This window comes from Python bivittatus, unplaced genomic scaffold, assembly GCF_059951505.1.
Source record: "Python bivittatus isolate LINGU-HERP-01145 unplaced genomic scaffold, Pbiv_v1 ctg000670_np1212, whole genome shotgun sequence".
NCBI lineage: Eukaryota > Metazoa > Chordata > Lepidosauria > Squamata > Pythonidae > Python > Python bivittatus.
Genome location: NW_028277094.1, coordinates 728,209 through 752,062, shown reverse-complemented (window position 1 = coordinate 752,062; position 23,854 = coordinate 728,209). Strand labels below are relative to the sequence as shown.

At 39.3% G+C, this 23,854-nt stretch overlaps 1 protein-coding gene across 1 annotated transcript; it reads right to left on the bottom strand.

Moving 5' to 3' along the window:
* LOC148214422 (uncharacterized) lies at positions 1 to 23,521 on the bottom strand. Its single transcript, XM_088151506.1, has 4 exons — positions 23,472 to 23,521; positions 21,552 to 21,766; positions 3,695 to 3,810; positions 1 to 1,867 (listed from the first exon to the last, which is right to left on the bottom strand). The coding sequence occupies exons 1-4, from the start codon at positions 23,519 to 23,521 to the stop codon at positions 695 to 697; spliced, it is 1,554 nt and encodes a 517-aa protein (XP_088007632.1). The 3' UTR covers positions 1 to 694.
* Positions 23,522 to 23,854: the final 333 nt, after the last annotated feature.

Genomic DNA, 23,854 nt, shown 5'->3' with positions numbered 1-23,854 from the left:
AGCATGACATCAGGCTTTAACTAGATAGATGCACACATGGCTTACATTGTACCTACAATTTTCTTTTAGCATTTATTTGTAACTAACAGGTATGGGGAGAAGGGACTTCTTTTTCTGACTTTCCTTCCCTTGCAACCTATTACCAATATTCTCTTAGGTCTCCCCCCCATAAAATTGCTGAAACGGAGTCTGTTTTCTCCAGACATGAAACCAAAGCAAATCATTCTGTATAAAGTCTTCCAGCTGCCCAAACTTGTTTGTTTCCTGTGAAAAGGGGTTGTGTTTTTCTGCCTCATTCTCCAAATTGATTTTAGTGGCCTCATTGGGCTAAGGTTATCTTGGCAAGATGGCAGCGGTGGTTTGGGGTTTCATATCTGGCCTTCCTTCTGCAGCTTTTCCAGCTGCCCGTTTCCCACTTGGGAAGAAGGAGGAAGATGTCCTCCTGATGTCTTCTCCTGGGACTGAATGATGGTCTGGGTAAGCAGCTAAGCTATAGGCTGTTGGGAAGGTGAGTATACTATGAAAAGCAGAACATTAATACACACCCTTGGCCCCACAGGATGCCAGAACCTTACTTCCCAACATATAAATTGGACCCAAATTTGTTTCTCTTTTGACATTTTGGGACAGAATTTCATGACTGAATGAGAATGGTTGAGAGACATCTGCAAAAGAAAATTTCCACACAATTCTATCAGTAGCTCACCAGTGGTGCCTTTCTGGATCCTGGTTTGGGGGGCTTGCTCCCAGATTCTTTTGGGGTTTCTCCTGCGCCCTCTGCTTTTCTTGATGAAGCCAGGTGATCATGTTTGAGACGTGGAATGTATGAAGGAGCCATCTCCAGCTGGAAGTGTGCTGCAGGTAAACGACAAGCCATCTTCTCAGAAGGCCGAGAAGGTGAGGTGGAGAGAGGTGGGGGAGACTGAGGTAGGAAAGACAAAGATAGGGAAGAAACAGGTTTAAGGGGTTCAACTGATGGAGTTGTCTGAGTAGCTGAATCTTTTGTGTTAACTTTCCGTGTTAGAGGAGCAGTAGTTCTGGCAAATAAGGGTGTACGTTTCTGTGATTTGAGAGAAATGGCAGGCAATTCCTCCTTCTCCTTCTCCTCCTCCTCCTCTTCTTTGGCCTGATCAGATGATGATGAGATGGGTTCTCTATCCCGAGGAGGCAATTGAACGGAGCTTTCACTAGTGACTTGGGAAACCTCCTGACTTTTAAAGTGGGTTTTTGAAGACTTCACAACACCCTCTGGGGGTATTTCAGTCTTGTCCATTTCTGAAGGTAAGATGATGGAAACTGATTTGCTTGGCTGCACTTTTTCTTCTGAGGTTTTCAAAATCCCTTTGGGTAACTTAGAGGGTTCCTGAATGTAGACCTCAGTTGGTTCTTTGGTGGGATCAAATATAGAAAAAACTGTCTTTGGCACAGACACATGGGTTGAAGAACTCTTCCTTTTGTCCCTTTTCTTCTTGCTTTGTGTCTTCTTAGACTTAGACTCCTGAGAGTCAGGGAATGGTGGTGATGGCATAGTAGAGATACAACGTGTTTCGCCAACCATGAAGGACGTTTTATCATATGCCCCTTTAGGGTCAGGTGCAACTTGTACCAAATGTCTTTCCAAAGGTTCTTTAGGTGGGGGCTTCTTTTTCTTCAGACATGGGAATATCTTTTCCCATATTGTTGGTTCCGGCTCTTTGCTTTTTGGAGCTGCTTTCGCTAAAGTAGCTGAAGCCGGCTGCTTTGTCTTTGGGGCTGCAGGAGGCCCACTTACAGCAGGCACTTCAGGAACAGCAGGCACTGGCTTCTCAGGGGGTGTCTGGGGCTTCTGAGAAGGTGGTTGTAGTCCTTTAGTGGGTGGATGAGCTCTCTAAAGGAAGGTGGGATGCCCCACAGGCAACAAACACAAGAATAAATAAAACAGTTTGGTGCTGGCTTAGCACAATGTCACTGGATGCACACAAGACACCAGGTGAGCCCAAAGTAGGGTTTGGTAGCTTGTGGTTTGACTGAGCCATTGTTTTAGGACGTTGCATGATCCAGATCATTGTGTGAAGCCATAATATCTTTGTTGGGGCATAGCATGGCATATGATGCTTCTTTGTTAACCTGGGTCTATGGTTCAGCCTGAAGTGTGAGCTCAGCTAGAGAGGTTTGTAAATTATGGTTTATGGTTTAGCATTGGGTGTAATCCAGGCAACAGTGCCCATCAGGGGGGTCTGTCTTAATCTCAACTTCCAAGTTGACATGGTTTCTGCAAGCCATCTTTAATATTTCCTACAAAGCCTCACACACTGTCTTCCAGGGCGCTTTATGAGACGTAACTTGTCTCCCATTGCTGTCAGTAAATCTAGTAATGTTGGAGTACATCAGGGGTGTTTCACAGTTAATAAATTAGGTTGGGTCCAGCTCCTGATGACCGTATGGAAAAATCCTTCTGTTTTGCAGATACCTAACTCTGAGCCCACCCTTGCTCAGGCCACCTCCTACTCTGGATCCCTGGCTCAGCCCTGATAGGAACACCGAGAACTGGAAATGCAGACATCTAGTCTGCACAGCTCCTTGAGAGCTACAAATATTTTGACTCAACGTGCGTGTCCACTCAGCCTGCAGCTGTATCCTAAATCAATGCAAGACAATGCCTCAAGCAAAGGAATCCACTCTGCATATGAGCATGTCATTAAATGGAATTCATGATTAGTCTTTGCCTGGAGATAATGTTGATTTTTTTAAAAATAGGCTATCTGAATGAAATGACTATGTGGTGGAGAAGCCCAAGGAAAGCTTTATCTGAGGCATACTTCTTTGTAGAGATTTGAGGGGTGTGCGTTTATGAGTTCGTTTTTGCAACCTCCTACAAGACAGAGAGAATATCTTGTTCCACAGTGAACACCTTAGCAAAAGACTGAATGAAATATGTATCTGTTGAAGTTATTATTTTGGGTATCAATGCTATCCAGATGAATACGACAATAAAGTGAAAGTGATATTTCTTTGATATCAACCATGATATTCTTCTTCATCTCTCCCTCCCCCCTGACTTTCTCTTTTTCTCTCTCTCTCTCACACACACATACACACAAACCTTTTTCTGCAATAGCCTAGTTCTTTGCTCCACTTCTCCATCCTGGGAGTTATTAACAAATCACAATCTTTTGCTTCCAGTTAGAATTAGCCTAACTGTAGCTTGAGTCCTCTTTGGGCAACTATGATAGACTACAACCCCCTACCCCACCGCCCATGTAGTTTGTTAATGAAAAGAGAATGCATGGAAACATTGTCTCTATTGGACTTCACAGTCTCATAAGGCTATGCCCTTTCTCTGGATTCAGAACATTAAGGGCAGCATATCCATGTTTAAAATTAATAAAAAAATAAATATAATTCCAACATGCCATTTCATTAGTATCTAGTAGCCCTTCAGATTTTTTTCAACTACTGCCAAGGTGACAGTGGGATATATATGATCAAAAATAAACTTCAGCAGGTACTACTAGATAGATATATACTGAAAACAACATGTCTACACATGCCACATTTAGAGTCATATTAACACCATGATCTAAATGGAATATTGTGATCTTGAGTTGACATGGTTTGCATGAAAAGAGCCTCCATCTATTTCACAAAAACTTAATGGCTAGCATTGTTTGTTTAATGTTTAGTCTTTTCAAACAACTGTAGGAAAACTACTTGCCTTTAAAGCAGAAGGTCTGGATCTTGCTTTGTTACCAGGGCGAGATGGTTTTGGGAAGTCTTGTGGAAAAGTTATTTTGGGCAGTGCCTTTTGTAAGGAGGTACGGCTTTCAGACCCTAAAATACAGGGGGCGGGGGGAAAGGATTGGATTTTGAACTTGAAAAAAAAGTGGAGTAATGGGGGCATATCTACAACTAAATGAGAATATAGACAACTAACTTATGGGTGGATCTGAATTCACTTTCTGAACCCATAAACATAAGGCTCTATAAAATCTTGGGTAGGAATCCAGCTACTTCCAAAAACCTGTTACCCAAATGTGATTTTTAATGGGACAAGAGGAGCCCATATATTAACTACATCATAAGAAGTTGTAACCACAAGTATTTATTTTGCTTTGCTATATATTGAATTGAATGCTCCTTGCCTGTCTTGGCTTGGAAGCTAAATAGGTATAGTTCTGTTTAGTACTTCAGTACATGATTTAACTCTCTCCAAAGTTAAATCATGGCTCTCTTCTTTCTGTAATCTATCCTGTCTAATTATCAAAACCATAAATCACAAGTTCACTTTTTTTCATTTTTATGCAAAAAGTCCAATAAGGGGTTTCCAGTGTAGATATTGTCCTTTCTCTAATCCAGTGTTTCTCAACCTCGGCAACTTTAAAACTTGTGGACTTTAACTCCCAGAATTCTGGGAATTGAAGACCACCCATCTTAAGGTTGCCAAGGTTGAGAAACACTGCTCTAATCAAAAAAGCCAGTTTGCCCATCTCAGCAAATTCTGTCTATTTATTTAGTTATGTTATTTTATTAGTCAAATTTATATGCCACCCATCTCAAGTGACCTCCAGTGGGTATTGCTGAATGTTTCCATCTTTACTCCCTTCAGCTTTCAAAGGTCCTCCCTCTCAAACCAGGTTGACCCTAGGCATCAACAGAGCATTCCTTCTAGTTCCCTACTTTTCGGCCATCCTTTTGAAAGAGAAGTGCCCAAGCCAGCTAAAGCAAATAATCAGGATCTCTTTCGTCCATTGTCCAAAGGCTCTTTATCCATCCTGTGAACCATTTGCATTTTTCAGTGCTGGTCCTGCTAGGCTGTTGTAGCAAAAACCCAAGGAATTACTTTATGACATCATTCATTATGGCCTGGGATTCCATTGGGGAGGGAAGGGTTAGGGTTACGGTTAGGGATTAACCCTAACCCTAACCCCAAGCTGTGCCTCTTCAGATGTTTTGGGATGATCCTTCCCAGAATTCCATCTTAGCTCAGGGAGATACTGTCTACTTTATCAGAACAGAGTAACAATGCTGGAAGTACATAATAATTAATAGGACAACATTACATGCATTGTTCAAGTATTAGTCCTTCACCAAGACAGCCTCTCTATCTACTATCTAACTTCACACCTGGGCTTCGTTTTGCATTCTGTCCACGTCGTCCATATTTACTGCAAGAGAAATGGAAAGATTTTCTTTTTAAAAAAACCATATTTGGATTAGTCTAGTAGTATTTCTGAAATCTGATGGGTAATCGGACATCAAAGCTATGCAAAGCTGCACATCCCCGCTTAGAAGGAAGAGCCACTGAATTTAATACAACTTACTTCAACATAATCAGCTGCAGATTACCGCCTAAAATAAATTCGCTTTTTCAATGGCAACCACTGAGCACCTTTGTATGGTATACGTGTTTCCAAATACTATGTATGTATGTATGCATTGGATTTTTTAAAACTACCCAACAACCAAAGCTCTCTGGCTGGTTTACAATAAAATACTTGCTAAGGGTATTCACCTTTATCCTTCCCCAGGCGTGTGATAATCCAAATGAATAAAAATTTAGGGTGCCTTGGAACACATTATGTCTGATACTGCCCTATGCTGGTTCTATGTCTAGCAAACAAATAAAAATAATTTAAGCTTGTAATGCCAAAGAGAATTTGGACAACATTTGTTGGAGAGGTTAAACTCTGCTGACCACTGAAGACCAAACAGAAGCAGCACTCAGAAATGTTGCCATCAGAAGCTATTCTGGTTACTTATATCAAAGATAAATAGAGATCATCCCAGGATTACCTTGTTATGTATGAAGATTCTCCTTTCTTGACATGTCAGTAAGTAGCCAGAATCATAGGGGGAAGTAGATCAGCATATTTGTGCCCATCAGTTGAGTTAAGACCATGTGCTGTACAGTACTTCCAGAAATGCTTCACAGTTGTTAGTGCACAACATAATATAACCACAATATGTAATAGCACGAAAGAGCTGATAACGGGATTTTCTGCTTTTCCTCTTCTTTTTGATTTATATTTTGGAAACACTGACCCATTATTATAAAGAACAAAGTATCTGAGTTCAGTGTTTGTGTAGCTGGTGTGGCATGAAGTCCAGGACATTTTTTTTTTTAAAGCATCCAACTGCAGACAAATTGTTTCTGGATGCAAGAATGATGTAGTTAATCAGTGAAAAACATCTGCTTATTATAACACCACACAAAACAGAAACATAAAAGTTTAAAAGCAAAGCATTTCCACTGAAGAAGTCAGAAGCCAAAACATTTTGTTTGGAATCTGTTTCTTTTTCATTAGTCTCTGTAACACACAATCACACACACACACACAAACACTAGTTGTTTAATGCCCTTTCATTCTGAAATAGACTTTCATTCTCCTTCTGCAGAGCATCAGCTCCATATTTTTCCCCTTCTCTAAGTATGTTCCGGAAAGGAATCTTATAGAGTGGACCAATTGGAGAGAGTTAAAAGGAGAACATCAGAAAAGTCCTTCTGGATCAGGCCAGTGGCCCATCTGGTCCAGCATTTGGCATCCAACAGGGAAACTTTGCAAGCTGAGAGTAGAGGATGAATATTTCCTTCCACTATCCCTCCCCAGCAACCAGTATAAGGGCCTGATGCTGTGATTCCAGAGTCAACAGGCAACAATATTAGTAGACACTGAGAAGCTGATTCTCCCTGAACCTGTCCAGTCCCTCCCATTTTTTTTTTCTTTTTTGGTGCCTTTGAGTCAGTGTTGACTCCTGGTGACTGCCTGGACTAGTCCCTGCAGTTTTTTTGGCAAGATTTCAAAAGTGGTTTGCCATTGCCTCCTTCCTAGGGGTGAGCGAGAGGGACTGTCCCAAGGTCACCCAGCTGGTTTCGTGCCTAAGGCAGGACTGAACTTGTGGTCTCCTGGTTCCTAGTCTGGTGCCTTAACCACTACACCAAAATGTTTCTCTCAGTCCCCTTTTGCAACCATCCAAGTTGTCTGCCATCAAAACTGATGGCAGTGAATTCTGTACTTGCAATGTATGAAAAGATTTCCTTTTGTGGGTTCTGGATCACCCTGTATTTAATTTCAGTTGACCACCTTTAGTCCTAATCTGGTCAGAAAAAGTTTTTCTCCTTCTCTACTTTCTCTATGTCATTCATATTTTTATATATTGGTATTGGGTCTTCCTTTACTCTCCTTCATTGGAAGTTTAAGAAGACCAAACATCTGTAGCCTGTCCTCGTAGGAGAACTGCTCCAAACCCCATCTTTTCTAGCTTTGTAAAAAATTTTTTCAGGACTGTTCAGCAGAACTGAGTTATAAAAGAGCATTATCCATACAGTTCTATTTTCAGTACTCTTCCTAATGACCAAGGCTTTTATACATCCCTTTTCAGAAATACAGAGAAGATGTAGAACTTGTACTGCACGCAACATTCCTTGCTAATGTTAAGGACAAATACTGGTTGTCTTTGGAACATTTTGGACAGTGGGCCATGAATCCAGTTTTGTCCTCTTCATGCCCATACTATTCTATGCCACCTAGGATCTCTACTCTAGAAACTTCCTTGCAAACCACTAATTATTGCCTGCATCTTATGTCTTTAATTTCTTTCAATCTATCAGAATGGGAACTATATGACTATAGAGTCATCTTTTCCCTTTCAGTCTTATCCAAGAATGACTAGAAGATTTTGAAACCCAGGAGTGGGTTAATCCTCATTCTTTAGGGTTTCCACAACTGAATCCAAACATCTACGGGATGGCACCAGTGAGATACAGGAAAATCTCTATGGTGCCATCTAATGGTCTTCCAGATTGTTGCAGCTCATATCTAATGGTCCTACCATTGCTGTCAGTGGAAACTTCCCCCAAGAATCCTAGTCACAGGTAGAGAGTGCAGAATGAACAGATGAGATGGGCAGACACATCTGACCTTACTATCAAAATAAGCCAGCATTATTTGCTTGCACCAGAAGGATTCCCTTCCTGGTGTTCTGCATTTCCTGTAAGATCATATCCCCCATGTTTGCTCTTATTTATGTGGAGGAAGCCTGGTAATTAGCTGTATTTCAAAAGAATATCTGATTTGCCCTGAATGGATATAGAAAGCCTGTTGGAATTTTCTCTTTGGGTTCAATGAACTCCTGTTTTCTTATTTGTTGTTTTTCAATAATGCCAATTCATTCTTTTCTTCTTGTGTTTTGTCCCTCTCAGACACCTTAATTATGTTCTAGTTCAGCATTCATCAGTGTAAAAGAGAATTCAAGGGAGGATTTTTCTAGGCAACATTCTTCTTGATGCTTTAGAGCCTGGGGCAAGTTAAATAGAGAAGAAATTACTTCTTTGCTGTGCATCTTTCAGAATGTGTTTGGCTTAAGTCATTTATAAAAGTAAAACAAAATAAGTACCTATTTCCCATTTGAAATAAAAATACAATTAAAGGTTGCCAGGTCTAGCTGTGTATTTACCACTGTGCTACTATTAGCTTGAGAAATATTTAGCAGTGTCACCGTTGGGCAATGAGGAACATGGAGATTGTTTTTTTTTTCTCTCTGCAGTTCTTCACTTAATCATAAAAGATGTTTCTTTAATGAATACTTAAGACTAGAAGATATTTGCTTAAATGAACATGAATACATATATATATTTAATGGATGCTGACCTCTGTCTAATTCAAACAGTCAGTTGGATTAGGATTAGCAAAGAACCAACTAGGGAGTCTTCAGAAAGAAAAGTTGGTAGTCTGAAGGCATTTGTTGGTCTACTCTTTTATGATTTCAGATGTGAGCTTGTCATTTGGGGAACTGATGCTAATTTAGAACACAAGGCTTAGCAACCTTTCCAAGCCTTAGGCAACTATCTCCTGCCCTACTTAAAAAAGGGCTAGTGTCCTATACAATTATTGAATCTTGCAAAAAGGTGTAGATTTCACTCTTTCCTATTGGGGCATGCCAGAATGCTGAGTGGTTGGATGACAACTAAGATATTGGCCATTTTTATAGTGTATACCAGTGTTTCTCAACCTTGGCAACTTGAAGATGTGTGGACTTCAACTCCCAGAATTCCCCAGCCAGCATGGCTGGCTGGAGAATTCTAGAAGTTGGAGTCCACACAGCTGAAAGCTGCCAAGGTTGAGAAACACTGGTGTCTACTTTTATCTTTCTTTCATTTTGGAGTGCAGTTCTAAATCTGGCACCCACAGAGTACTGTGGTTCAACCCCCCCCCCCCTTAACATTTTCTATCTGGATTTTACTTCTGTCTTTCAAGAGTGATATTGACAAATTAATATCAAAAGGCATCACATTTCTCTTGTATTTGCTTTTCACAGAAAGCATATTTGTTGCAAAAACAACATTGGAAGGGAAATGAGAAGTAGTTGCATTTTAACAAGGAATTGATAGCAGGAGAAAGGGTTTTAAGTAGTTTTCTGATATCCTAGCAATTTTGCAGTACTGCATAGGACCCAGTGTGTGTCTTTTAACTCTCTTTTCAACATACTTTTTGAAATACATATCTAACGTAGCATGACATACATAACATTGGCAATCTGGGTGGGTGGAATGGAAAGAGCAGCTGTTCTATGGGGTTATAAGAAGAAACGTTGCAATCTCCAACCAAAATATATCCAACCAGTTTCACACAACACTTTAAGCCTTTCATGAATTGTGTTTGGTTTTGGTTTACTATAGCTGTTTGAACCTTTATTCAGATAGGGATTGCCATTCTAAACTGCAGAAATCCAACAGCAACAAAGAGATACATGATCATCTGGATTTTCGCAGCCCAGTTAAGGTAACTCTAATTCAGCAATTCCTAGTTACAATAAACCATGCCTTGGCCCAGTATATAGATCCAGTCAATGAGTTATTTCTCCAACATTGATGATGATCCTATCAGAAGTGGTAGTGTGTCTATTTATGCAGATATATGTTGCATCCTGTAAAGGTTATTGTGATATATTAGCTTCCACTCTCCATCCATCAATTTATTGATTACTATTCATTAATTTCATTTTATTTTATAATGCATTTCCCTCTGGTGGACCCCAAACAGTAGACCAACCTCCCTCCATATAAATAGTTTTCCATAAAACAATTTGATAAATGCAATCAACAATAAAATGAACTCCCATAAACTATGGCAATAAAAAAATGGCAATTTAAAATGAGGTTCACTTGGAAAACAGTCTAAAAGATAGTTTGTGCCTGGAATAGTGGTTGCCCTGCAAATTCCTGAGTGAATAGGACTTTCTTTAATTGATGTTTCAAACAGGGTGGTTGGGGGAGGAATTACATGTTCTCTACCTTCAGACTGGAAATTCTATTGGCCACTCTTAAGACTGAAGCTATCCAAGTTGCCAGCTCAGACATACAATATACATTCTCACAGGCTCAGACATCCCAAATGCATATTGCAAGGGAGAGATGATTGTTGCCAGGTACACACAGATCTCCCCCAACCCCTTCCTCTGCTACTGATAGAAATGTTTAATAAAGGGCAAAACATAGTTTAACTTGGCTAGCCAGAAGATAGAGGGAGGCAAGAATGAAGATTTACCTTCTTTTCACTACCTTCTCATGAAAATGGAGTCTCCTTTCATTTTCTGTGATAGTCTATGATATCATAGTGCAATTTCTCGTGTCTTATTGTGAGAAGACATTCACTGGTAGCAGATCAGCACTATCTTGTGGTTTGCCTGGAACACTGCATGTACTTTTTTTTTTAAAAGAAGTATTATTTTGTTTATCTCTGGTGAGATTGGCGTACCTCCCAAGAAAGAGCTGAAACCTCTAGCCACATGCTCAAGGTTACATGGCCAGTAGTTGCATTATAGCAGTTGTTTCATTTTCTTACCACCACCACTATGATTTTTATCTTTCAAGCACAGTTTGTGAGAGAGAGTTTATCGTTCACACACACTGCGGTTAGGAGGAAAACAGCAGGGGAGACACCTCTTGGGCAGTAGGTGGTGGCAGAAGGAACTACCAAATTTCTATTCCAAGGCAGGAGGTAGAGATGGAGATGAAGGCCCAGGGTCTTTGAGAAGATGCGTGAGGCCTTCAGCATTTCACCCCATGGACATAGCCACTCTACTACAGATACATGATAAAGGTTAGCACTATTTCATTGTAGGTTAGTTACAGAATTAAATGCATTTCCATTTAATTATCCCAAACATTGGTACTACTTTTTTTCTATCGCTACCTTTTGGAGACAGGAAAAGAGAGATTCTATTTCCAAAGCAAGAGAAAAATAAATATAAAAAGAGCTGAAGAATTATTTTGGTCATATTCCCTAGCGTCTTCATTTAAAAAAAAACATGTTGAAATTATTTTTCTCAACAGCTTTTTAAGTGTTGAAAAGCCTTTCCCCCCTTGTTTTGTTTCTTCCCTTGTTAATTAAACCATTCATCCGAAACTCGTGGGGAAAAGAGAGATCTAATTTATAGCCCTAGCCTAGTGAAAAGAAATGAAATGAAGAAAAAGCTGGACTGTTCAAAGGATTTATTACAACTGTAGTGAAAGCTTTTTAAATAAACTTCAATGGGAGGCTACAGGGAAATGTGGCAACTTCATTCTGCATGAAAAAAGCAAAGATAATGAAGTGAAGCTTAGAGAAACAGGTAGAAAAGATTATTTATATTACAAAACCTTATTTGGAATACAGATAATTGGAGTTGATGTTGTTGTTGTCATGATGTCCCCCAATAAAGCAATGTTATTGAGTGATGCACTGCTTTGCATCTTATTCAGTTCAGGTTCATTCTAGAGTGGATTCATAACACATAAAAAAAAATAGAGAACAGAGTACAAAATAAAGGCTCGGCTTTACTTTCTGAGAAACTCAGATTTCATTTTTTTAGAATTGTCCTCTTTTTTTCCCCCATCACTTCATAGCTGCTGAGAGAACAAATGCTGACCCCCGTTCCTTGCACTTTCTTCTATTTGTGTTCCTCCCTATATGCCACCACGGGAGGCTATGAGTGATCCATGGGTCATTCAGAGAGAGAGAGAGAGAGAGAGAGAATGGATGGATGGATGGATATGAGGATAGATAGATAGATAGATAGATAGATAGATAGATAGATAGATAGATGGATGGATGGATGGATGGATGGATGGATGGATGGATGGATGGATGGATATGAGGATAGATAGATAGATAGATAGATAGATAGATAGATAGATAGATAGATAGATAGATGGATGGATGGATGGATGGATGGATGGATGGATGGATGGATAGATAGATAGATAGATAGATAGATAGATAGATAGATAGATAGATAGATAGATAGATAGATAGATAGATAGATAGATAGATAGATAGATAGATAGATAGATAGATAGATAGATAGATAGATAGATGGATATGAGGATAGATAGATAGATAGATAGATAGATAGATAGATAGATAGATAGAAATATGATAGAGAGATAATGGATAGATAGATAGATAAATAGATAGATAGATATGAGGATAGATAGATAGATAGATAGATAGATAGATAGATAGATAAATAGATAGATGATAGATAGATGGATAGATAGATAATGGATGCATAGATGATAGATAGATAGATAGATAGATAGATAGATAGATAGATAGATAAATAGAAATATGATAGATACATAGATAGATACATAGATAGATAGAAATATGAGATAGATAGATAGATAGATAGATAGATAGATAGATAGATAGATAGATAGATGATAGATAGATATGAGGATAGATAGATAGATAGATAGATAGATAGATAGATAGATAGATAGATAGATGGATGGATGGATGGATGGATATGAGGATAGATAGATAGATAGATAGATAGATAGATAGATAGATAGATAGAAATATGATAGATAGATAGAGAGATAATGGATGGATAGATGATAGATAGAGAGATAGAGAGACAGAGAGAGATAGATAGAGGATGGATAGATAGATATGATAATGATAGCTAAACAGCTAGATAGAGATAGATACGATAGTTGATAGATGGATAGATAGGTAGATCGATAGAGATAGAAATGTGGCAGATCAATAAATAATATTACTTTAGTACTGAATTTCATCAAAATATTTGAAACATGGTTAGTGGCTTGCATTGTACACACGCCTTATCATATCCAGGGAGTTAATTTTAGCAACTCACTGCCGATACTGTTTTTCAACCAGAATGTCAACCTTCTCAAGGAACCTCTTCTACATAATCAAATGACTTGTAATTGATTCATTGCTTGAATCTGCATTAATTTCCATATGATTGGGGTGAATGCTTTGAAAGTTGGAAAGAGCTTTTTTTTTTTTTTAATTTTTAGTGATGCCATCTTAGGAAAAGAAATATTCCCTTCTGAGTAGTTATGAAAGAATACATGTATCTCTCATGTCCGGTATCTCTATTTTTTAATTAAAAATATACATGTCTCTGCTACCATGCTTTTTTCATGCAGAATGAAAATGCCAGGAAATGTTTTTATAGACCATTCTTTTCGATGAAGTAAAGTTGCAGCTTTTATTCAATTAATTGCTTAGATAAATTAGCTAAAATGATTTTTAAAACTAAAAATTAACGGGGAATGCCTTTTAAATTTGAGTTTTAAATATTTGCAATGGATCAATTCCCATCCAAACATTTGGGCCTATAATTATACCTCTAGCGTGCTTTTTCAGAAGTGCAATGTAGCTCTACCAAGATTATCACTTGCATGATAACAAACAGTATACAAAGATTTCCACCACATTCTAGCCAACATTTTCTTTGCACACAACAAGCGTCTGGGTCAAATAAAACAAAATCCCCCACCATCTCTAAACCCTACCCCAATTTTTGAATTTGGGATGATTTCTCATTTCAATCAGTATAAAAAGTTGGAATTGATAGACATTCTTGATCACAAAGCCCACAAGAAATTTTGTTTTTGAAACTCCAAGGAACAAAGAATGACAATAAGAAAAATGGAAGAAACGGTTGATTACCTCCACGAAGTCATTGCTTTGTTTCATCCAATGCTAATATAGAAAATAGGTCCCATATTTTTTTTCCTTCCTAGAATAGAACCTAACCCAGGTAACCAGCTGATTTTGGAATCAACACCCTTCCTTTAGTTTTTGTTCTCCAAGATATCAATGGAATTTAGCCTGGGAAATATGAAAAATAGCCAAAATAATGCATGTAATTCATTTTAATGAGATCTTGCTGTTGGTGTAACCAATTCACTTTTTAAAAGATGCTCTTTTTCAACCGATAGAAAGTTTATTCTTGTTAATAGTGGTATACAGGGACTATCAGATCTGGCACACAAAAATCAGAGAACTCCCTTTGCTCCATCTGGGGGTCATCCAGACCATTGCAGCTCAGATATAGCTGCCTTTGCCACATACTGTATGTTCATTACAATATTTTTTCCATGGGTTTGAATGGGTGCAGCACATCCACTGGTGGTTCCCATAAAACCATAAGGAATCCTTAAGGATTGTTGCCCAAACCCAGCACTTTTCTTGAAGGGTGGGAGAAGGGCAGCCTTATTTCCTATCTTCTAGATTAGCACTACATTCTTTTGCAACCAGCAGTGCAGAAAACGTCCATGGAATTGGAATTCATCCCAGGAATTAAATGAAACAATATTAAAATAAAAGAGATTGTTGGGATGCTTGGACTGGATTTCCCCTGTAAATATGGCTACCAGATGCCCTTATTTAGGCTATCTCTCCAGCTCAGTCTCTTCCTGGAATGACACAAAGCAGCCATAGCTTGCATGAGCAGATTCCAGAGGAAGACTGTTTCCTGTTACGACCTCTATCTTAAAATGAAATCCAAGAAGCTCATGCACAGGATGAGCCCCCCCCTTTTTTTTCCAGTTTGGATGAAAATCTGCCAAAGGCAAGAAGGGATGTAAGATTTGAGAGAAATGCTCAGATGTGGTGGTGAGAACCTGCTTTGGATGTCAAAGAGCCCAGGTTCAACCTTCAGCATCATCAGAGAGAGCCAGGAAAATTCTGGTCTCATATCCTGGAGAAGCATTGCTTTTAGTGCAGGCTGCATTGGGTTAGATAGAACAATGATTTATCTCGGTTTTAGAGCACTTCTCCACCATCATCATTTCTACTTCCCCATCCCTCAAAAACAATCTCAGGGCATCTTCCCTTCTGCTGTTCTGAAAACCCTGAGAAAGAGGAGAATAAAGGAGAGCACTGTCCTTGCTTGAGATGGGACAGCAATGATCTCATATTCCATGCAGAAGGGCAGGGGGATTTCTTGCACCCCAGTCCATAATTCATGTTGGATGTATCTGCCTAGTCATATGCAAAAAAAAATCTCAGCTAAAAGGCCATCAAGCCATCTTTCTTCTTTTGGAACCTAAAGCTTAGGACTTAGAAGGTGAAGTTAGGCAAGAGTCTCTAAAAATGAGGAATCATTGCTCCGAAGTTCTACAGAGCCACATAATTGCTTTTTATAATGAAAGATTAGTTTTACTACAATTTCAGTGCACTGCAACTAAAGTAGAAATACATTGGTTCAGCTCTCAAACTCTGCTGACACTGTGTGATCACACAAGTCCAGAGAGCTGCTTTCAAACTGGTGAAGAATTCTTCTATTGGATGTATCCCAGGTAGCCCTGAGTGTCATCTCCAGGACTCAGCCAATGTTGATGCAATGTCAATGGGTCTTTTCTTTGAAAGAGTACCACTCCTACCCTAACTCTGGTTTCTGTTTTCTTCCAGCAGAGGTGACTGCAAAATAACAAAAGCAGCTTTGCCCTGTTGGGCTGCTAGATTCCTCCTTTCATACATGCATGCAACGTCATGATGCAAGTCCAAAAGGAGTGAAGTTGTGTTGCGATGACATGACACTGCTTACATAATTTGCCCCCTTGACTTCCCCTATGGCTGGATAACAGTTTAGGAAGGAGATTTTCCCTGGGATCAGCAGCATAGAATTAACCCTGTTCTATGCACTCTAAATTTATTTCCCCTCTCAGTTCCTGCTGTTCTTATTTTCTTAACTGAAAGGAAATGTTAAATACATGCACATATTTTGTCATGTCTGTGATGTCCATTAATTTTACTGACTCATTCAGGGGTTAAAAAAACAGGGAAGTAGAGGAGGGACAAAACTGGAAGTCTGTCCAGGTAAATGTATCCTCTGAGCAGGTGGATAGCTTGTATTACCATAGATAGAACCCCACTTATGATGTAGGCCAGATGATGTGATAGTTCTAGGCCCAGCTCTTGGCTGGAAAATGGCAGATATAGTTGGTCTCCATTGGACTGACCACTAAGTCTTAAATGTCTCTGAATGGGACCCCTGTACAGAAATCACAGAAGAGATACCATTTGAACTGACACTTTGCTTCAATCTCAGAAGCAATTCTGTGTGGAAGAGTACCCACCAACCCAAATGACACATGTAAGTTCAAAAGTCTGTCACCTGTCCTGCTTCTTCATTCTTCATGGGGAAACCTGTTTTCTTCCAGAAGCCATTTCTTTCCCTTCCTCTTGAGAATTTATATTGTGAAGTCATTGGGTGGATCCGTGGATAGAAAACAATGATGTCATAAAAGAAGAGGAGGGGAAATGAATGGAAAGGCGGGTTGAGTTTTGTGACTTGTTCTTTATTCTAGGCTTAAATCTGTCTTTCAGTTTCTGGAAAGTCTTCTCTGTGAAAGAAGCTTCTATTTTGCTGGCTGGTTCTCATGGTTCTTTGGAATGTCCTTTGTTGATGGTTTTGGGCTTATTTAGTTGTTGTGAGACAGTGGATAGTGTCACTATTTTCTGTTACACCCATTTCTCTCTCCTTCTGCAGCCTCATGGTCAGTTTCCTGCTTTTGTGATCTGGAAGAGCTCATGGGAATGTTCTGACATGATGTCTTTTTCTGGGATTTAATGGAAGCTTGAGAAGCCACGGAGAATGTAGATCACTAAAGCAAGATGATGGTATAGTCAAGGAAAGACTCCCCTAGCCATCTTGTAATTAAAGGGATGGGGTCCAATAACATATCCACCCATTACTCAAGATAAACAAAACCCAACTGCTAGATTCACGTAATATGTTATACCCCACCCCACCCCAAATTGTTCAAGAGCATAAAGGGATGGCGTGGTTCATATAACCTACTCAGAAACTGACTGGTTCCCAAAATAGGCTAACACACAAACCACCCAACCCTTACAACTTAGCCTAGCATGTTGGGTGAACTCAATATAAAATACAAGAACCTCATATTCTATCCATGAGGATTTTACAGAAATAATGTCCTCTGGTGAGTGGGAGGGGATTCCTTTTTTAAATTTCATTGAATGAAAATTGAAAAAGAATGCAGACAGAAGGGCAAAAGGAACACATATGAACCTGTATCACAAATTTTATGCTAAGACACACTTCATATTAAATCATATTGGTCTTAATTCTACCTGGCTAATCTGGACCTCAGTAACACATGGTGATTCCTAGAGCATCTTTTTGCTGTTCTGCCATGAGGAATAATTATTTTGCTGTATTCGGCTGCAAGTGTTGGGATTAATTTTTGGAATCTGAAGCTGAGGGACTTGAAGGCTCAACTGTTGACTGTCCAGAATCTGTAGGTTGTAGATCTTTAGACTGCATAGATCAGTGTTTCTCAACCTTGGCCACTTGAAGATATGTGGACTTCAACTTCCAGAATTCCCTGGTCAGCCTTGCTGGCCAGGGAATTCTGGGAGTTGAAGTCCACACATCTTCAAGTGGCCAAGGTTGAGAAACACTGGCATAGATGGATTGTTTGGTAATTTATTACTAAAGGTACCTCTGAAGGCTGCTCTGGTGTCTATCTCTGGCTGGGTGACATTCCTAAGAACGTTAAATGCTGTTGATAGATCAGTTCAAAGCATCCTGTGTCATATGCCAGGGCCAACCAGGTGCCTTTGGGAAGCTAAGCATGAAAGCAACTGCCCTCCAGCAGCTGTTGCTTCAAGGCATACTGCCTTTGATGCTGGAGGATCCATATAGTCATTAGCCACTGATCCACCAGTCCTGTCTTCCATAACTCTTTTAATCCTTTTTAAAAGCTAGGTAGTACCTCATCAGTACATCATCACCCAGCAGTGAGTTTCACAAAGTCAATACATGAAGAAGTAGAGTTTCTAGCATTATGATAAAGGAGGAGAAACATTTTTTTTTTATCCAAGACTTTTCATCATATGCATGACATTTTATATTTTCCACTTGCCCTCCCTCTGTTGCCTTTTCTATTTTTTTTAAAGCCTCTACAAAACAGGCTTTTCCCATAGGGAAAATGGTCTTAATCTTGATTTTTTTATCCTTTGTTTTGCATATTCTAGAGTAGGGGGTTGTGTTCAAAAACCAGAAAAGGGAATAAAGAAATTGAAAATCTCACATTCTCCCTGCTACGTAAATTTTGTAACAGGAAACCAGGATTCCCCATGAAGCACAATGTCAGCTGGAGTCTTTCTGCTTTTGCTTTATATTCTATGTGCAACTTAACATTTTCTGCAAATCATTAAGTAAGCTCCTCTCTAAAGGCCAACCTTTTGTATCTTTATTATCTAAAATGTAAAAGTGCCTTTGCATTTACCAGCTCCTTGCTCTTCTTGGAGGTCTCAGACTGTTTTCTTTTACTTTTCCTCATCTGTGAAAAGTGGACCCTTTGCCGGAACTGGCATAGCCAGCATGCCTCCAATACGAACAAAATGTTTCTTCAGGATTTCTTGCTTTTTAGTCTTTTCCAGAGCATCTGTGATAGATTCTGGAGTCGGTTCTTCCATATCTGTGCAAGTCTTAAAATAACAATAGCAGGAAGTATAAGGCATTTTTCCATGAAGTCTTTAAAAAAAATGGATTAACTAACTACTTGCTGAGTTAGATGGGTTCCTTAGATTCATCATTAACTCAATTAATTATTAGATTCATCATTAACTCATAATTAATTCAACATCCACCATGTTTTTATGATAAGGAGGCCCCATAGAACATAGCTGCCTAGCTGAATCTGAATCTGACCAAAGACCATCTCATGACCAGTGTTCTTGCCCAGGTAATGCTACTCCCACTTATTTTATTTCTGAACAAGAGTGCAAAGAGGCTAAAGCCACCCACAGTCCCTGGGAGTTGGATGGCACAGACATTTGATAAATAAAAATAAAATAAATAAAATAATGTTAATCAGTGTAAAACAAACAAGCATCAGTGAAACCATGCAATAAAACTGATATGCACTAGGTAAGCTTGTATTGCTATAAGCTGTATAGTCAGAGCCATCATCAGCCATCTCTGGAAGGGCTGGAAGAATGCTGTAATGCTAAATCCAACTGGGAGGACACATTTCAAACCTTTGGTACCACAGCTGAAAAGGCTATGCTTCCCAGATTGTCTGCAATCACTGGGAACTATAGTTACCTCTATTGTAAAATGAGTTACTCAAATACAAGTGGCAACATCTCAATAAAATATCTTCAAGCCATGGATCATCTGATGATCTTTCTGGACCACAAATACCAAGAGAGATTCCTGTTCCAGTCACATTTGAGCATTAAGGCCTTCTTAGGCTCTGGTGTCTTTCTCTTTCTCTCAGTTCTCAGGAAAATCAGGTAACTTTAGGCATGAAGACAGAATTATGGAAATTGGGGCAAATCTGGAACTATGTCATTTCACGTATCCTTTCTTGAATTCCAGTTCTGTGAACCTGCCATTCAGCTATTAAAAGTAGAGCACAGCCCACTTACTTTAGTGAAAAATAAAGGTTGCTTTGTTTTTGGTCTTTGTAGAGGTTGGGGTGGCTTTGGAAACCGAAGTTGGATCTTGATCAATGATTTTGGAGGCAGCTCACCAAAAATGGAATCTAGAACTAAGAAGTTGAAGTAGGACAGTTAAGAATAAAAGCACTGTGGAAGGATAGACTTTCTGGTCTTCTCTGTAGAGGGGGTTGGAATTGTTCTGATGGATGGGGAAAATATTTAAAGCCAAGTTATATACCAGGTTATCTTCCAGAATATTGCTCCTGCTACCTCCACCAACCTTTGAACATATTTCTTCCCTTAATCCAGCAACAGGAATGATGGAATAATAGAGAAGATGACAACAAGGAACGTATACCTGTTACCTGGCATGATAAAGTGATGGAATAGAGGGAGAAAAATGCCCTTAATTTTCTTCTCTCTTCAGTCATCACCACCCTCCTCATCTCACTTGACTCAGGAGCACTTGGAATTCAATGAGTCCTAAACTGCTTTATCTTAGGAAGTCTATTTGGCACCTCCTTTTGTCCAGGGGTGTCCAATGGAGGTCTACTACTGGTATTTGGGTGCCATGCTAGGGAACTGCATCCCCCAAGGCAGGTAAGCCAGTGCCAAGAAATGTCTGAATCCAGGATCAATGTTAAATTGAATCTAATGCTTAATTTAAATTTAATTAGAATTGAATTAACTGCAGTCAATACGATTACTTCCTGGCTGCATTCACGGTGTAGATATAACATCCTTAACTTAATTGCTCATTATCTGAGTATACCCCATACATTGAATCATAAGCCTGACCAGCAGGCCAGATCCACAAACAGGCTAAGCCAACAACAGTAAGAACAAAGGTTAACATTAACCAAGTTTAGCATACTGTGCAAGGCAACTGTTTGGTCTTTACCTTGACTGGTTAAGCATGCTGTGTGAACACCATCTTGAGGTATTTTATATATTTATTTTTTTGTTTAATATTTCCCTCATCTATCCTATTAAACGTTGCAATTCGGGAACAATTTTTGAAGGGGCTGTCATGGCCTTACTCACGTTTTTGCAAAATTGTGTGTGCCTTGATGCAGCCCTGCAGTTTTCAGTTACAAGAGGCTGAATCTATCTCAGAAAAGCTTCTACTCAGCTTCATATCTGACTTCTTCTTAGCCTACCATTCAGTCTTTCAAGAGTTACCATTCAACCTTCTACCTTACACTAGTTGGGAATTTTGAAGATTGTAGTCTCAAAGCCTCTGGAGAATACTGGACTGGGGAAGATGGCAACTTCTTTAGATCTGAGTCAAAACACTCTAGGTTCAGCAGGCAGCTGCAACATTACTTGTGTAATACAAAACAATATTAGGAAAAATGACTGCTTCTGAACCCTCATTTTCCAATATAACAGCCCAGAGATTTAAGATTAAAAAAAAAAAACTTGCACAAAAGTATGAGTGTGTTTCGGCTTTTGTATATTATATTTTTCTAACACATTTTTGTATCTTCCTTTCCGGAATCAATGCTGCATGTTTTAAAACTGGGAAATAGTATGGTATAATTCAGAGGAGCGCAGATTTTGAAGGATCACAGAGTTTGAGTTGTGAATTGGTTCCAAGGAAAGTAAAATTAATTAAGCTGCATTAAAATGGAAAGCAAATCTCTTTCTCTAGTGCCAGATAGTTGAGGAGAAGGCCAGTTCAACAAGACATTATTTTTCTAACTTCAGAGTCAGCAATATTGTGTTTTTGTGTGCGTACATGGGCAGGAATGATTTTCTAGTCATTCCTTTTCCCCATACCTACCTGGTTTCTCACATTTTTCCAACTTCTTGTTCTCTGTTATTAGACAAGGCAGAAATGAAACTCACGTGTTTTCTCGGTCACTTCTGGTGAACAAGCAGCTTCCCTGGAGGAGAACAATTCAGTGGTGGGTAGTTCAAAATCACTTCCATTTGAATATTCTGGTCCAGAGTCCATTTCATCATCATTGTACTCTTCTTTTATAGGCTCTTCACTTTCGTCAAGCTTTGCAGCAACTTGCAAAAATGCTTCCACTTCGGTTTCATATAGTTCATCAGCATGGCTGAAAGAGGGAAGAAGAAAAATCCAAAATATGTCATACAAATTTTCTGATCATTAGTACACAGCCATGGATTTTTGCTTCCACTCACATAGAGTAAAGCTAAACTTTGTCATATTAATAATAAAAAGCAAGAGTTACAGGCCAGCATTACCAAAAAAAAAAAAGACATGTGAGGGAGAGAAACTGGTATCCTATACAATCTGTACTTTGCTTTGTATATTCAGTCACGCCAAGTCACTTTTTTCTGGGCTTGAAAAAGAACACAAGATAATTATTTTATTTTTTCCCCAAAGTTCCTGAAAGCCTCCTGTATTTTACCTTTAGGGGGGAAATGCATAAGACGTCATAGCTTTGAACAGGTTATTCCTCTGCCTTTATTTTTTAAATAGATTTTTTCCCTAGAAATAACATCCCCCCCCCCAAAAATCCACCAAATTGGATCCAAATCCATTGGACAAATATATTCTAAGGGCACCCTGAAATCCAAAATTCAGAGCATATTTAGGGTCATGAATGAACAGCCAGAGATTGGGTGGTGCTGAACCACTCGGTGAAATTATATTTGGATCACTGGTGAAAGCAAGGAGAAGCAGTCGTTAGTCTACTTGGAAAGTTTGACCACTGATAACTAGATGGTCAGTACCCCTTTTCTTGGTTAATACTTGCCAATCTAGGTGCTCCATTGTACTTTTTTTTCCCCCCAACTCCCTTTGCTGGATGTTTGGTCAGGAAGCTGGATTGGTACCTTGCAAATCAGTTGATATAGGGAATGAAGCTGTTGCATCATTGGGAAAGACATTATGATGCAATGATTTCAAATTTCTTTTCAGCCTGTCACTTATAGCTTTCCCAATGAAGGATTTCTGGCTTCTTGACTCTTATCTTCACATGAAATAGACCCTCTACTGGTAAAAGAAATACACAAGATTGTCACTGTCCAACTCCCTGCCTGAATTCCTATAATCAGTAAGTTGAATCTAAAAGGTTGAATACTTTGGTCATTCCAATTACTTATAAGTCCCCTTTGAATCAAACAGGGCTGGTAACATTTTTAGCTGATGGGCACACTTTTGGCAGCATACTATGAGCATTTTCATCAAAAGCCTTGCAGGAAAATTGATGCACATTCCCTAAATGCATCTTTAATGCATGTGGCCAGTCACTGATTGATCCTCACATCCCTTCCAGCTTCCAGGATATTCCGTTTTTTCTGGGAAGGTAGTCCAACTTCTGATCAAAGCTCTAGGCTGCAGCCCTGGATCTTTTAATTTTCTTCAAGTATTGTTGTGGTCACCCTGGAGCCCAAGAGACCTTCTTGGAAAGAAAGATGCCAGAGACTGGAGGTCTGTATTGGCTTGGCAGATTTCCATTTTGTTTTATAAAAACAGGAAAGTGAATAATAAAGGGTGGGGTGGACTTGCAAAGCAGGTGAGCACCAAGAGAAGTAAGTGTGGGTATCCCATTGGAGGTGAATATGTGTAGCTCAGGGTTGAACTGTGGAGTCCTTGGGGTTCTCTGAGTTTGGTTCTTTTCTTGCAAACGTTTCATTACCCATTACCCAATTGGGTAATGAAACGTTTGCAAGAAAAGAACCAAGCTCAGAGAACCCCAAGGACTCCACAGGGTATCCCATTGCCTACAGTTGCTTTACAGCTGTTTAGTTTGGCTTTCAGTACTACATTATAAGGGTTATCTGAGGGATCACCTGTCCCCAGTGGTGTCTGCCTGTTCCACCTGTTGTAATAGGATAGGCATCCTTCAGGTCCCTTCCTTGAAGCAATGACATCTGGTGGGACCCATCAGGCACGCCTTTTCCATGACCGTGCCTACCCTCTCGAAAGACTTCTTCCCAATATACAGTTGCCCCCAACCCTTCTTGCCTTTAGAAAGGCTTTAAAAACCTGGTTCTTTCCTAGGTGTTGGGGCCAAGATGATTGGAATTCCCACCTGGAGGGATATTTATTTGTAATATTTATTTATTTTATTTAATTATTTTATTTATATTTCAAATTTAGATACCACCCATCTCACAGATAGTGACTTTGGGTGGTTATATATATTTGGGTTCCCAACTGCCTATTAATTTTC